This window comes from Patagioenas fasciata, chromosome 6, assembly GCF_037038585.1.
Source record: "Patagioenas fasciata isolate bPatFas1 chromosome 6, bPatFas1.hap1, whole genome shotgun sequence".
NCBI classification, from domain to species: Eukaryota; Metazoa; Chordata; class Aves; order Columbiformes; family Columbidae; genus Patagioenas; species Patagioenas fasciata.
Window position 1 is genome coordinate 23,316,412 of NC_092525.1, and position 16,653 is coordinate 23,333,064.

Genomic DNA, 16,653 nt, shown 5'->3' on the forward strand with positions numbered 1-16,653 from the left:
TATAAATAGAACTATTTTAATAGGTATCTAAATCTTTAATTTAATTTTTAAGAGCAGAGTATTTTGGTAAGAGTTTCCATGAAGGCTCTGCAGGATTAGAGCAACAGTGTTAAGCAGGATATTTCTTGTCTTGTCTGAAGGAGTGGGCAGAACAGCAGTGCATTTTTAGCCTTCCCTGTGCTAGAAGAGAAAACGTATGATGTAAACAGAGAGAAAAGCAGTGATGATTTGAACCTCCTGAACCTGCAGGCATCCTGAAAGGTTCTCCTTGCAACTCTCCTGTCCCCTGCAAGGTGCATTGGATCATTAGTGAATGAGGGCACTGAATGGTCTCATTAACAACAGTGACACTGATAATCATGTTAGTTGTCATCATGGACAAGAAGAGGTGCAACTCCAGCTGGAAGTGACAACCAGGATGTTTGCTCCCTTTCTTGCACCAAGGTAAGTGAAAAAGAGAGACACAAAAAGGCAGAGGAAGGTTAAAGGTGAGTAGGAAGGAAGAACAGAGTGGGCAGATGTAGATGTGGTGTTCAAAGACAGGGTAGATGATTCACACTTACGCTGAACCGTGCACCTAACACAGAGCAGTGCAGAAGACTTGAGCTACTATGCAAAGATGAGATCTTCCTCCTGTTGATTATGTGGCCCTCATGTCATCTTCTGCTGTGGCATCCTGTGTCATCTTCTGGTGTGGACAAAGGAAGGTAGAGCAACATTCTGAGTGTGTCACTCAACACTCCTAACTCTCTCTTCTTCCACGGGCAGTGTTGATAATCTTGACCATCCTGACCTAGGGTTTCTGAAGGGTTTGGACACTCCTCCACTAATGTGTTGCATGCTTGCTTACTTGACATGTTCCCTGCTGAAGGGCAAACAAGAACACACAGTTTGTTAAGAATAATAGTCTCTATTGCTTCATTTAATTAATTTTTTTGTTTATTCAAACTGAGTTTTCCACATGAGACGCTAATTCCCTGAAATGACTAATTAAAAGATGCAACACCCACATAAGCATATACACGTATTTGTATGTGCGTATGATAGACATGAATGTATGATGGTCATATAGAAAACATAGCTTGATTTGCAAATAATAAATTAATCTAGTGGAATATCATATTTTGGACCTCTCTGCCTCTGAAAGGAGTATCTTTATTAAGTTAAATCACACACAGTGGAACCTCACTAACCCTAATGCTTTGGAACAGTATTAGCATTTGAATTCCTGGAGGTTTATATTGTCACAGTATAGTGGTGGCTACTGGAAGGACACAGCCTTTCCATTCACTCTTACTCTTTTTTTATCTTTCTCTTAAAAGAACTAGGCATCAGATAAAATGGCATAATCTAATGACTTTAACTTGCTTACACTTCACACAAAACTTGTTCCACTGACAGAGTATTGTGCAGATGGATCATTTGAAATAGTGAGGTTCAGCTCCACGCATGGCTGTGCACGTATGTGGCAGTACAGCCACAGCACGGCCTCTGTGCCTTCGTGCAGCCTCACACACATGTGTTCAGCTGGAGAGCTGCTTCGGAACTGCCGTGTGTCCTCAAACACTGTGCTGTGCGCCTCACTGCTTCTGTGCCTGACTTGCCCTCTGCTAGCAATCTTGTGGGTATGCTAACTGGAGATGTTTCATGTCTAGCAAAAGGACATTTTTCAGTGCAGAAACAAATCTGAGAAGTTTTCACTCGGACCATCACAATGGAGTAAAGGACCATCTCAGACAGTTATTCTGTAACTACTTTTTCTTTTCATCACTGAGTGCTGTTTCTCATTTCTTCCATAATCATCATCTCTGCCTGATTCTTGTCCATGATTCCTGCTTTAGTCCTCTTAATGTCATCATCTTTTTACTGCTTTTCCTCTTTCTTATGACCTCTGTCACTAGTATGAAGTGCCTTTCCTGCTCTTGGTTTTCCCCCTTCCACTCAAGATCCTTTTTCCTGAGTTGATGTTTGGGGGACTCTGCAGCAGCCACGCCAGATCTGCAGTAGGCCAGAAAGAGTTTTAATATGCGTAGACTGTAGAATCAGGCCTGCAAACCATGTCTTGCCCATATTCTTCAACCATGATGGCTATAGTAGTCTCACTTCTGGTTTGGATTTTCTTCCAAAAACAGAGGCTGATGGCAGTTGAGAGGTACCATACACAGGTTGATAATTAGAGCTGGGAGAAGTAGAGGCTAGGCTGTGTGGCTCTTTCAGGATCTTATGGAAACAGAGAAACCATATAAAAACAAAATGAGTCAAGGTATTATAACTGTCCCAAGAATTAGTTACTTAGTGTCTCTAATCACCCAAATGAGAAATTATATTTATCCCTTACCTGAAGTAAGTCACTCTTTTATCCCCTGATTGTATGCCTCACATCCAGATTTCTATTGTCACCTAAAATAACATTTTCCTGCAGTCAGACTTGAAGCCGCTTAGAGATTTTGTTTAAATATTTTCTCATTAAATTCTGCAAAGACAATGTCATGTATCAGGGTACTCCAAGAGGGCTGGATTATAAGGAAACCAAAATCATAGTAAAAGGGAGAGAATAATGGAATTTTGTTTAGAATTGCAGATCTACAGGATGTATTGTATAGTTATGTGCATGCCTTCTGCAACTGTTCTCTGGTGGTTACAAGCAAGTAAGAATGTAAAATGTAAGTGGAAATGAAAGCCTTTTATTTAGAAGTATGTTTGCTGTGCTCCAAGAAGAGAAGCCATCTTCTTCGAGCGGGGCCTCCCATGGTAATTACAGCCATGCTTTACCAAAAGCATGTTTTGTGGACTCTGTGTGGGGAGCGATAGCACTTCTCAAAAGGCACATGCCTGAAGAGCTGCCATATGTTTCTGATCGAATTTTAAGTCTAGACTTGCTTTATTTAGTTTCTTTTGCTCTGCATTTGCCTAGCTGAAGCTATTAGGAGTTCTTTTAAAACTGGAAAAATGGGCTGTGCTGCTTAGGTTAAAAATAAATGTAAAACTTTTCCTTTTTTAAAAAGTTTTTGCATCAGGGTAAGAGTTATCCTCCATTCAAAACCCCAGTGAGCGCTTCAAAGGAGGAGTCTGTGTAGCAACATCAGGGAGTTATTAAATACATACTTAGTCCGCAATTTTCATTGGTAAATTCTTTGTGCCTGCTTAATGTGTGCTAGTTAGAAGAACTGATTCTTTCTGCAGACTCGTTTACTCAGCCCTGGGGACACATGATCCCCTGCCCCTTTAGCACTAGCTTTTACAAACACTCTTTCCATTTTTTTAAATACAAAAAAAAATTTGTAAAACTCAAACCAAAACAAAAAACAAACAAACAAACAAAAAAATAAAAACCACCAACCCACCACACAACAGACCAAGCAGCCTGTTAAAAGAGGCCAGGCAGCAGGACTCGGCCCCAGTACTTGAAAACCCAGCTGAAATGTTGGAGACAATAACCAAATTGGAATTACCACAGCAGTGACATTTTTATAAGAAGGAGCTTTCTATGAATGGAGAGCTGTTTTGGGCCTGAGAACAGCTCGGCACCACGAACGCAGCCCCGGGCTGTCGGAGTCGGTCCGATAATGCAGGGAAAACGCAGTCCACGCTGTCTCTACCGCTATCATCTTCTGGGCTCAGACTAAACATTTAATTGGGCTTAGTCACTTATTTACTCCCTGACATGGCAGCTAGTGCGAGCAGGGATCTGGGGGAGGTTGTTTTTCTCTGGTTTTCCTCTGCTTCTGCCCACAGGCAGGTTGGAGCTCCCTCTGCTGCTCTCTGCTTCGGGTTACTGCCATTTGCTCCACTTTTCTCCACAGTCAGAGAGTCTGGCAGAGCTCATTTATGTAACCTTTGCTCAAGAAGGCCATTGTGCTGAGATCATGCAAGGCTCCCCTCACACCTGTGTTTTTCAGAGGTCTTCAGAGCACAGAGGAAGGTGGGACTACATTTGCAAGAAGCAGCAAATGCTGCTGGTTCTGGTATCTCAAGGTGGTGGCTTGGGTGCCTGGGTCCCTGCGCCCCTCCATCCAGGGGAGCACTTGCCCTCCCAGCCACCGCCCGGGGCATAAAGATGCCTCTTCTTGTGACTTTGTGGTTGAGATTCCTGTTAGGAGGGGAAAAAAAGTCTGAATCCTGCTCCCAGTGTCAAAATGGTCACTTAATGATTTGTCACCTTGACAGGGGTATCTAGTGACAGGCAGCTCCCGGGCTTTTGTCCTTTTCCTGACTTTGACTTGAGTTTCGGCTCATGCCGGTTGATACTGTGTGCTGGTGGCTAATGAAGGTGAGGTCTCGTCCCCAAGCTGAACCCCTGCCCTGTGCTCTGCCTGGAGATCCTCTTCCTGCATTGCCAGCACAGGAATCCAGTCTTTTCCCAAGCGCTGCCTTTTCCCAAACATCTGCCACTCCTCTGGAAGGCACCTCTGATTTCCAGGTGCAGGTCCCACTCCCCTTTCAACCCCCATGAAACAGCATGAGAGCGAGGCAGCACCAGCACGGGGGCAGAGGAGAGATCTGCCTCTTCCTCATGTATGTCCCTGCCTGTACCCGTTGGGAAGATGCACAGAAGTGTCTGTATGCAGAGCATCCCAGATACACATGAACATCTCCACAGTGGGATTTGGTGGTGGAGCTTGGGCTGAGGGATCCACTCTCTGAGCAGAGCTGCCTGTTGGGCAGAGCTGCAGGGACAAGGCTGGTGGGGCTCTGGAGTGGAAAGGAGAGCTTGCTGGGGGATTTCTCTGTTCAGCTCTGGACTGGGCTTGAATGAAAACGCAAAATATAATGGTCAGAGTGCAGCTCTGGTTCAAGAAGGAAAAGAGTCTCTGGCCTGATTTTGGTTCAGGTTTGGTTAACTGAGTACATCCAGGAAATCCTCCCACTGTGCTCTCCAGTTTCTGATCCTGCTGGGCTAAATAGCAATTTGGCTAAATTACATTATTTGAATCTAGTGTGCTGCATTCAGCCTGGTATTAAAATGCATGTATCTTTTAAATTTGATATGAAGACAGCTGTATGCATTTTCCTGTGTTTATAAATTGTATACACATTATATGAAGTTTTCAGTAAACACTAAACAATGCAATGTGAGGCATTTCAACAAAGGAATAATTTAATGCAACCCAGCAGAAATGCAGAGCCTTAGAAGTGGTTCTTTATGAAGCTACAAATTTTGGAAACGGGTCCAGAAGACCTACATTGGAGCAGCACAAAAAACAATAGTCAACACAGTAACATTTTTTCTGTAAGAAAAATACACCATGAATAAATTATATTTTGCCTATTTTTTTAGCTTGTTGATTTACTTGAATGCTTCAGTTGGCATATTTTGTATTCATTGCATGTTAGGGATTAAGATTCTTATTTCTTCACCAAAAGAGAATATTGTCATACAAGATGCACTTCGAGCCAGTGAGACTTTTTTAGTCAAGTGTAAATTTGTCTCATATATTATGTTCCAGTTCAAAGAAGATTAACACATTGTTACATTTGTTTCATCTTCTATTTAGCTTTAACACAATGAGACACATTTCCTTTGTAATGTTCTTCAGAGACAGGAACTGTTCCTACTTTCACAGGTTGAGGACTGTGTTAGAGGGGACTGTACCATTTGTCTTGGCCATTAATGAAGTCTGCTGAAGCTGGTTGGGAACTGGAGAGCTCTCAGCTCCCCACCTTGTTCAGCCCGAGTTCATGTGCTCTCATGGTGATCTGGGCTGAATTAAGGAATAAAAGAACACTAGTATTTCCTGTTAAAGAAAATAGGAACCAAAATCACTGTGTCAGAGATAGAATAACTGCAACAAAGCCTTGCTAGAGGGTGCTGGGGGAGCAGGCTGTGAGGAACAGGGTCTTGGGTATGTCTTTGGTATATACAAAGCACACAACAGTGCTGGGCAGAACTGTCTGAGCTGGCGCAGGTGCTGCAGGCCAAACAGGTATTGTCATGTCTGATTCTGCACAGGATTTGCTGAGTCATGAGTGTTTTAGCCCAGGTGGATTGAAGCATTAATAAAATACTCTTTGTAACTTAACTGATGGAGTTATCTCCACAAAGCACTGGTACGAACCATGTACCCTAAATACATGCAAAAATGTAAAAGGCAATTACATACGTACCAGAGAGAACCTAACTCCAGCAGAGTTGGCGTGTTGTCCTTGGACACAGTGAGAGAGGGGAAGGTCTCAGCCTGGACTATCCCTGCTCAGCCTGGACTGCAGGTGGGCCATGCTCGGGGATTGTACTGCTGCTGCCTAACTCTTGCACTGCGGTCTCTTACCAGATGACAATGCAGCCCAAATTGAAATGCAGGAGTTTGCAGTACATAGGAGCCTATGCTGAATCAGCCATTTGAAACAGGGGAATAAATGCCCATAAGCCTTCCCAAAATAACAGGGACTCTCTTAGCAGTTACTGAAGTTGATAGAAGAACACGCTAGTGGTAAATGAATGAATCCAGAAGCCATAGCCACAGCTAACGTTTCATAAGTGGCCATTGATTTAAAGCTTAAGATTTGGGCCTCTAATTCAGGCTGGGACTGACCCTGGAGAAAACAGGAATGCTGATGTCCCTGGATGGTTTCCATGGCACAAGGTAACTGTGTTTGGAGAATACCCAGACTGTGGACCAGAGAGCAGGGCTGTGCAATGCGTGAGAAGGCTAAGGCATGGTATGCATGTGGCAACCCATTGCTCATTGTGGATGCTGAGGGCTGTCATGCCTCTGTGTACATGGAAATAAGATTGTTGTGTTTGGGTGCATGTGCATGTTCATGTTGTGACAGCAAGAGGTGCCAGGTTGGTTCTCAATGTTTGTGCTTATTGTTTCTTCTCTCTTTCCAGTCGAAGACCACCCCCTTCACCTACTCGACCCACTGTAATTCGTCCGTTAGATTCATCTCTGTTAGACTAAAAGAAGTTTCTGGCATGTCATTAATTGTTAACCAAATACGTGGGAGCAAATTGCTTGATAACTGTTGCAATAACCAATGTATAGTCGCATGTATGGACATCTATAGGCAAGTAACCCATTTTACTGATATACTCTCTGTCCATTCCACATTGTTTATGAGGTCTTAAATGTTTTGGGAAGGTCTGTGCTGCCTTGACTTCTCCTTTTGCAATAGCTGTTGTTAGCTAACTTACTGACACGTGTTCACCCAGGCAACTGTGCTCACAGTCAAAGGAGGACTTGATTTTGTGTGTGTTTGTGCACGTGTTGATTTGACCTACTTCTTTTTTCCTCTTATCTGAAAAGAATCTTTTATTTGTACCTTTCAGATTTTCTCTCCTTTGGAATTACACAGTTACGCCCATTTGTTGTTTTTAATGGCTAAACTGGGCAGAGAAAAACAATGTGGTTTCTTATGAAGCTCTTCTGAAGACCCCACACTTCCATGTCTTTCTTGCAAGAAGCTTGCTGGATGGCTGCTTCTCCTCTAACTTCTCCTTATCCAAAGTCTAGTTTTTAAAGGAATGTTGTTGAACAGAAAGGGTGTGTATGGGACAACGTGTATTTTACTTTCTTTGCACGCTGGTGGCTGATGTGCAGAGTTGGTTGGGTGACTGGTGTAAGGACCAAACTGCAGTGCCCCAGCTTGTAAGGCTCTTTGTGGAGCCATCTCACCCTGCAGCAAGGATGTGAAAGAGCAGTTTGAAGAGCCAGTACATGACAGAACAGTGTGCCCCAGCTCGCTTTGTCCTCTGCTAGTGCTTGCTCACATTCATACTCCCACTGAACTCATGGGAAGCCCTGTGGTTATGTGAGTGCCTTTAATATGTATAAATGCACTGCACAGCAGGACTCAGAGAACTGAGCATTGCTTTTGGTCCTTTTGTGAAACAGAAGGAGATATGGATACATATAGAAATATATGTACAGCTTTAAATGGGCTACTGCTCTTCTGCCCACGGTGTGAAGCTTTTCACAGAGCTACGGCTTAGATTTGCATCTGAGCTTTCCAAGGGTTTGGTTTGGATTTGAAGTATTTGCTCACACCAGTTGAAAAAGCTCCATTATGCCCAGTATATAAATGTTTTTTCTGTGCATCTCTTCAAGTCCTGCACACCTCAGATTAGGGTGCTTTTCCAACTAGGTACTGAGAAGTGCTCAGCTGTGCATCCTGGCAATGGATTATTTTAGCAGCTGTTCACTTTCAGAGGTCCTCTCTGCCTGTTGTTTTGTATGTTATATATTAATGCATTATAAAAACTTTTTTGTCTTAACTGCACTTTAAACACTTAGGGGTGTCACCCTTATTGCCTAAAACTTACTGAGTTAACAGAATGAAACTAGAGATGAATTTGGCTTTATTTCTTCAGAAAATATTAATTACTGTTATTACAATTATGGTTACAGATCCCTAAGCAAAACAATTGGTGGTTTCAAAGGCCCCCAGCATAATCAACCCACTAAATTTATTTATTGAGATGGCATGTAGGGCTTCAGTATGCTGTAGCCCCATGGTTAGGGAGAATCCAATCAAAGAGCCACAACCAATGGGAATTTTGCCTATCAAGAATTCCCAGACTGCTCATTAACTAACAGTTGTGCTCACTGCTGAAGCAAAGCCTGTTTCAGTTTGCATAAGAGAGACGAGCTTGGGAAAGCATCATGATTTGTATGTTAGCTTAACTTTAATTTCCTGTCAGCCTCATACTTGTGACACACACCTGGGGAGTCTAGAGGTCGACATCTGAAACACAGTGAGGAGGGAGTTTGTCAGAGCACCGACATCTTGATGATCTCAGAAGATTGCTTAAGTGGTCGGTGTTTTTTTGGAGAACAGGCCCACATCTCCAACAATAAGTGTACAGAATCACCTTTCAAGGGAAAAAAAAAAACCTACCCAGCTACAGTTGTATTGATTGTTACTAGAAAAAAAAGAGTTCTGATGATTTTTTTCTTGTGTTCTACACAGTTTTCCACAGTGTAGCACTCTCTGCTGTAACACTAATCCATCTATGAGGTGTATATTTATAAATAGCTATAGCAGTCCATACTGTTGCCTAGCCAGCAAACCTGCATATAGTTTATCAGAGCCCTCTGTTACTGACTGGCAGGTGCCTGCTAGCCAAGCTCTGCGCCTCTTCCACTTCAGCCACAGAAAGTTGCTTTAACCCCATGTTTTGAGATTCATTGAGTGATATTGCAAGGCAGTGGTCTGGGTTTATCTGACCACGCCCCAAGCACTCAACTTTGTTGCCCAAGGTCCCCTTTGTTCAGTGGAAAGAGGCAGCACCTCCAGGTGATTCAGTCTGGTGTGACTGCATGGGAGAAAAGGGTGGTAATACTGGTAAGGTAGGAGACACAATTAGATGGCCTAAAAACATTTTTAAGTCCTCTGTACTTGAGACTCCTTAATTTACTTTAATGACTGTTTCTGTCAAGCATAAAGAAGTAGGTAGCACAATTCAGCACTGTCCTTAACTCTGCCCTCCAAGAAACTGTATTTTTCAGCAGTAAGCTTAAATTGTAAATGAAGCTCTCACGGGTGGGTTTACCCAAAAGAGGAGGAGGAAGCAGTGAGGCGCCTGTGGCCCCAGTGTCAGGACCATCTGGTTCTGCGCTCAGTGTCAAGGCTGTGGGACACAGCTGCACAGCCCTCCCTCCCGCCCTCTGCATCCTCGTTCCAATCACATCAAAATCTGGCCCTGTGCCCTAAATGCAACACTTTTAGGTGTGCAGGTTAATAATTAACCTTGAGCACAGATCCAGAGTTTGATGATTTTACCTCTACCTTCTTGCATATATGCTTTTCAGAATACACAACATAGAATTGTTGTTTATAGGAAGAATGTTAAGTGCTTCCCAAGAAATTGCCACATCCACTTGAATAAGTACTGTCCTCCCAAATTCGGCCCATTTCTTCCTGCTGTACAGGGCCTGGAATGGGTTGGTTTGTCCTGCTTGCTCCTTGTGCTGGCAAGTTGTGTCTCTCCCATCCCTTGTTCTCCAAGGAGCAGCCTTGGCAGCAACTCATTCCATGCCTGAAAGACAGCAGGATGAGCACCCCGTGGATCTGCTGGAGGAGCTGGCCACCTCCGATGGGCCACTGTCCCCTCTGCAGACACCCTGACACAGCCTGAGCTGAGCCTGAGTTCCTGTAGCTGAGAAGCACAGGTTACTCTCTCTGTTTCTTCAGTTCGCTCAGGCAAAGCTCATAAGATTGACAGGGAGGAGTAGAGATGTCCGTTAAGCAACAGCAGGGATTCTGATCTTACATGAGGTGCGTAATTAGCTGGGTGATATATGTAGTTAAGTTTCAGGAGGGTGCTCATCTAGTATTGCATTTAGGCTAAGCCTGAGTCTCTGCCTAGAGAATGTGTTCCTCCTCACCTCACCATGGCTGACCAGCAGCTGAAGAGCTTGCGTGTGCCGTGAATAGCTCTCAGCCTTTCATCTCAAGGGATCTTGTGTTAGGATTAGAAAGATTGTATGTTCAATGAAAAGGCTTATGTACATAGTTAACGTGTGTTTATTTTATTGCTGATCTTGTTGCACTTTCTGAGTAAGCCTCGTAAGAGTAGATTATTTATTATATTAAAGGAAATACATTATAGGTTATGGCATTTCATGTTAAAACATAACATAGAAAATATTATACTCTCTATTGCAGACAGCTACACTAAACAACGTGTATACAGCATATTGAGATTACCAGCTAGTTCTGTCTTTCTGTCTTAAAGTAGTCCAAACCTCCTGAATTCAAAGCAGACCTGTTTTGCACCCATGACACTGGGGAGGCATCTGACCTCTCGGTGTGCGTGTGGGCCAGGTCCCCCGCGGCGGCACTGAACCTCCTCCCCGGGCTCTAGCAGAACAGCTCCCTTGTGTAAATGAATGTTACTCTGCCTGTCTTTCCTCTTGCTTTGTCTGCAGGCGAGCTGATACCGATGGCTCCTCCCGTCCAGACAGTCCTCCACTCTTGCTTGATATATGATTTGTCCCGTCTTGCCAGACGTTTGCTTTACTGCCTGTCTCTTTACTTTTCCAGGACAGTGTAAATGTTGACTTCTTTTTATAAGAAGCAAACGCTTAATTTCTTTCTGAATTTTGCTCTGTATGTTAATGCCCTACTTCATATGAGCCAAAACATCTGCCTTCGGCTTCATAACGTGTACATGGTTCCTGGTGTTGACCTTTGAGCACAGCAAGTTGATTCCCGAAACCATGGTCATTACTGAGCATCACATACACCTGCTGTAAAAATGTTACACTGCATTTCTGAACCTGAAATAAACTGTAACTCTTGATGGGCTTTTATTATTACTTTCTGGATGCGCATGAGTGGTCTTCTGTCTCTTGCACTGTCATCTCAGCACACTGCACTCTGCCTCTGTTGGGACTGCAGTGAGGATTTATTGGAGATGCGTGTTGCACTGACATCACTGGAGATGTCATTAAAAGGAGCAAAGGGGGAGCAGTAACCCATGGGAAGCATTCAGCCTGCTGCCCTGCAAGGGGCTGGGAGTGCAGCGGAGATGTTTTGCTGGGAAGCGGATGAATGTTTTTCAAGCTGTACCTGGTATTCATTTCATTGTCGGGGAAAGCACGTTTTGGGGGTGATTCAGAGCTGAGCAGAAGGCCAGAGTGAGTCCTCCAGAGCAGGAGCTGGAGTAAAACTGTGCGTGTGTTATGTCTGGAAGGGATTTCCCCCTCAAGTGGTTGTGTGCGAATATGCAGATGTCTTGATTACTCAGTTCCTCCTTCAGATCAGTGTGAGCCAAGTAACTGGAATCAGTGCTTGGAGGAGATGGCACAAGCAGCACAACAGCTGCTGACAGGAGAGGACATTTGTCACTGAGCACAAAGTCACTACATTGGTCCTTAAGTTTTGGGAAGCAGAGGGAAGATGGGATGAGCAAAGCAGCAACATCCCTGTTGTATTCACTTTCTTGCTATAACATTTGGAGAGGTTTGTTGTGTTGTGTTTTGTTTTGTTTTTTTTTAAATAACATTTAATGGCTATGCCTGAGGCCGTCTGTGCACCCCTCTCAGTGAAAAGCAGTGTCACACATGTCCCATCTGGCTGGAGTAAGTTACCTGCCCCCATATGGGTTTGGTTCCTGCATGTTGGTTGGTGACACATCAGTGCTCTGTGCTGGGGAACAGGGGGAGCAGCTGCTCCTCTCAAACCCCTGCACTGGGCCACCAGCTGCTGAGGGTCTCCCCTGCTGGGGCCAGCAGTAGACTCATTGCACTGCTGTCATCCATGTTTTTAAGCTTTCCCAGCAACGTCCCCTGCAGATAGGCCAATCCAGCCCACAGGCCACCTTGTTTGATCATTGCCAGTTTCATCAGAATCTCACTTAAAAGAGGTCCACTCCATGAACAGTGTTTGAAGCAGGCGGTGGTGCAAATTTTAAGGCTGGCTGGGGAAAGCTCTTCCAGAGGATATTTGCTGCAAGAAAATTAGGAAGCCTGTGACCAGCGCCCTCCACGCTTGTGATGTGATTGTCCTCGTCCTCTGGCACCGGCGAGTCAGATGGGAAGCGGTGAGGATGAAAGCCAAGGCTGTGCCGAGAGCCAGCTGATTCTAATCATGCTCTTGTTCTTTTCCTTACTGTGCATGTTCTGTGCCTTTTCCTCGTAACCCCTTTTATTAAGATAATTTTGTATATAAGTTGTTTTATTGTTTCTTGACCTTTTGTTTTAAATCTCCTCTCCCTCCACTCCCTGTGAATTTTGGGTTATTTTTTGTCTTCTTCCCAGGCGACCTCTACCAGCTGTTCCAGGAAGATCATCCTAACGTACACATTAATTTTTTTGTTACATGCAGTCTCTCTCTTTTTTTGTCCAAAATTATCTTTAATTTGCACTAGCCTATTTGTAAATAAAATATTTTATTTTCAGATGTCAATGGTAAGCCCGGATTTAAAGAAAATAAAAATTCTGACTAGAAAACAAATGTGTGCTGGTTTTCTATTGAAGAGTCTACCCACTCTTTCTCAACTGGAGCCATTAACACCCCATGGAAGCAAATGCCTGGGCTCTGTGGGGACTCCCACCCTCCGAGGTGGGAGGGACGTTCTGCTGGGATTCTACTACTGCTTTTGAATTCATTAACCACCAGGATTGTGCCGTACAAATGGCTTTGGTTTAGCATTAGCAGGAAGAAGAGCAGCCAGCTTCTTTAACAAAAGAGTCCTAAAAGATGTGTAATGCATCAGCAGCAATATCTGACTGTATGAAGATTGCAGCAGTCTCTCCACTGATGAATCTGCACAATTATAAATAAATCACAGCTGCTCTGACCATTTTTTTTCAAGCTAAACCTCCGAATTCCTTGCAAGCCGACCTCATTGGAGCGTCTGAGCTCAAATAGCTGTAAGTAGTTACTTTTGGGATTCCAAATGTGTCTGTCCCTATGGGAAAGAGAAAATCTGTGCTTTAATGTTTAAAAGGTGTGCTTGTTTTGGGTGCCAGAGAAGTATACAAAGGGTAAGTCTAAAAAAGGTAAAATTTGTGGGTTTGTTGACTTTTTTTTCCTCATATGAAAACAAAGAAGAGATGTCTCACAAACCATTGCAGATAAATCAGAGGGAGCTGCATAGATACAAACTGGAGGTACAACACAGCATTGGGACTGCATCCTGTCATTTCAGGAGCACAAACAAGACACTTCTTTGAGAAGGTAGTCGAGGGTGAGAGGGAGCTGGAGTGGTGCTGCTCAGGGGATGGGGGCAGTAGGAGAAGATCACAATTGTGTGTGTGTGTCTAGAAGGGGCCTGACAACACATAGGCTGTGCTTGTTTTCAAGACAGGTCTGACACAGCTTTCCTGAATTTGGGCAATTCCTCCTGTTCCAGCTGATTTGGGTCCCTGCTGGCCTCTTGTATATCTAGAGAGCTGCTGAACCACCTGGATGTGCTGGGAAATGCCAGGCACTGATTTTGCTCAAATTAAAAGCGGGTGCAAGATCAGAGAGCTGTAGACTCAGACATATTTGTCTTTCTTCTCGTTTAGACTTTGTGTTTTGATAGAGGACAACAGAAGAAATGGCAATGGTACTACCAGAAAAGGGGGGGGGGGGAAATCCCAGGGACAGCAATTTTTAGGAGAGGGTGATAAATAATCATTCCTGTTAGACCTTTGAACTACATGTGCTAAACTAGGAATTGCTGGAGCTGGAAAGAGCACAGTGATGGGCAAGGAGCTTCCCAGCACCCTGCAAAAAGGGAGAAATGGAGGATCCTAACAGTCCATGAACACAACTGTCCTGGAGTAGGGGATGAGGAGGGGAGCTCAGACCAGCTGTTACATTTCATCTGTGGAACTCCCCTGTGTCAGGTACTGAGGAAAAAAAACTTCAGCAGAGTTCAGGAATTGCGTATTCTCAGGACTACTACAGAAGTGACAACATTTGTACCCAGCAGGTTCTTAAGGAGGTTCCCGCTGTAATTCACCTCTCAGGTAAGAGGGAATGAGAAGAGACTGAATTTCACAAGCTGCTTTTTTTCCAGGTTGTTCAAAAAGCTGATCTGCACTGGGGGAAGCTCTCAATGCAATGGCATGATACCAACAGGTGAACCAACAGCAAACAAAAGGTGTCTGATATTTGAGTTGCATGGCTGTACCTACAGCACTCCAACCAGGAGCTGCTGCTGTCCTCCCAGCTGCCAGGCAATCTCCATGCATTAGGCTGTAAGGTACAAACTTATTTCTTGGGGCATTTAATATTGTTAAACTTTTCACAGAAATCCTTACCTTCCTCTGAAGTGTTTGACAGAAAATACTGTTGGAAAAAGGACTGCAAACTTCCTGGTTTTCTGGTAGCCATTTCTGAAATCTCCGAAGTAGAAAGACAAAGGTATTGGTGTGCTGGGAAACTCTGGCACATTCTTTAGCATCAACTCATGGGATGACTTTTTAAAGAGGCTGTTTAACCTTGTCTGTGCTGTTTGCACCCCGCAATGCTGTATGTTCTGCGGGTGGGTGGAGAAGGCCGAGGCTGCTACACCAGCTGATGACATTATGCGTTCTGGGCTGCTTTGCAATGGATGGGTTAGGACCAAAATCCTGTTTCGGTTTCCTGATCACATTGCAAAGCTGAGAAAAGCTTAGTGATTACAGTGGGAATTGAAGAGATATAAAGATCTTATCTTCAAAGACTAAAGCTTGCCTCTTTCCAGGATTCCCGGATCTCAGGCACCCATGTGGGGGGGGACACCGACCCCTGGCCAGCACGGTGTGGGTGGCTGACACTTCCCTTTCCCTGCAGCAGAGGCTGTAGATGGAGATTCCAGACGGCACGTGTCAGCGGCTCCCCCAGGAGTGAGGCTTATCCCCGGCCAGTTTACAATTACTCACATTTGGCCAGCTTCAAATCAAAGGAAAATGTCCCACTGAAGTACTGAGTCTCAGTGGATTTGGAAACTTAAGAGAAAGAAACTGTGCTTCCTTGTAATGCAAAATAACATTTAACTCTTTAGAGATGTTTGGTGATTATTTGGTTGCATGCAAACAAAGAAGGACCCATTTCTTTGGTCTCAGCGTGTGCTTCATCAGAGAAGCCGCAGACTGGTACACTGAGGTAGCAAATGCTCAAAGGGCATCCAACGTAGCTGCCAAACTGAGCATAGAGTCATTGCAAAGTTTTGTTCTGTAGGGGATATTCTGACCTCGGGTATAAAGACTCATAATAGCATCATAATTCAGCATCTTAAATAACTTCAGCAGTATTGCAGAGCGTGTGTCCTCAGGAGGTCAGAGAAGCCCCAGGGAAACTCTTCTGGCCTTTGTGTCTCCTCCTCCCTGGCTCTCCTTCATTTTTTCCCTCCTTCGAAGTCTCTTTGTGCATCCAGGCTGTGGACTGAGCTTTGTATTTTCATCTCACAGGTTAGGGAGGGAAGGTTATCTGTGTGGGCTAAGCCTTTCCCTAGGGGATCTCTGAGCAAGGACTAAGCCTAACGAGGAGGTGAAGGGAAGGAGTTGGGCTGAGACCAGGGGCTGTGGGCAGAGATGAAACTGCCTGCGAAGAGCTGCACAGGACACATCCTGCACCCTGCCTAGACAGAGCTTGCTGCATCCATCAAAGTCCCAGGACCTGTATAGGTTGATCCACTGGACACCAACTGTGGTGGAGGTGAACGTGGCAGTCTGTGCCTGTCTCTACCTGGAATGATGTCTGTCTGGGTAGTTGATATTTGCACTTTATCTAACCCAGAGCTGATTTTGAGAGTCTGAACTTGGGAAGAGTATTTTTTCAGGAAATATTTCTCCCTGAGGGAATGGAATGCAGCACAAATGGACAGGAGCCAGGCAGGCTAGATTTGATTTACTTTTGATGTGGACTCAAGCCTTGCCCTACTCATGGACTCTGTGAATTGGCTTTGGATGGCAGTGTCACAATAGCATTAGCCTAGCGCGAGATGGGGTATCCTGGTCGCAGTGTTCCTGGAAACCTTGTGAAGAAATACTCGTATTTCAGACAAGCTAAAAAATGTCATATTAGCTGTGAGCATCTGGCTACTCTGTGCTCCCTGTGAGACTAGAGCATGTGCTCTAAACCTTTCCAGTTTTTTAATTAAAACCAAAATGAGATGTAGTTGTCACCATGACAACAACAGCAATGTTTAACACTTGGGAAGAGTCATAATAAAGCACTGGAGGTGTTGGGGACCCCATTGGGGGTTGCTCATTTCTGAGAAAGCCCAAGAAGTGT

The 16,653-nt window shown here is 44.3% G+C and overlaps 1 protein-coding gene across 1 annotated transcript in view; it reads left to right on the forward strand.

The window, feature by feature from the left end:
- The window catches only part of DNM3 (dynamin 3), a 179,175-nt gene extending 163,753 nt beyond the window's left edge, over positions 1 to 15,422 (forward strand). The window contains 1 exon segment of the mRNA XM_065842415.2: positions 6,830 to 15,422. Coding sequence (XP_065698487.2) covers positions 6,830 to 6,899 — 70 coding nt within the window. The 3' untranslated portion in view covers positions 6,900 to 15,422.
- The last annotated feature ends 1,231 nt before the right edge of the window (positions 15,423 to 16,653 follow it).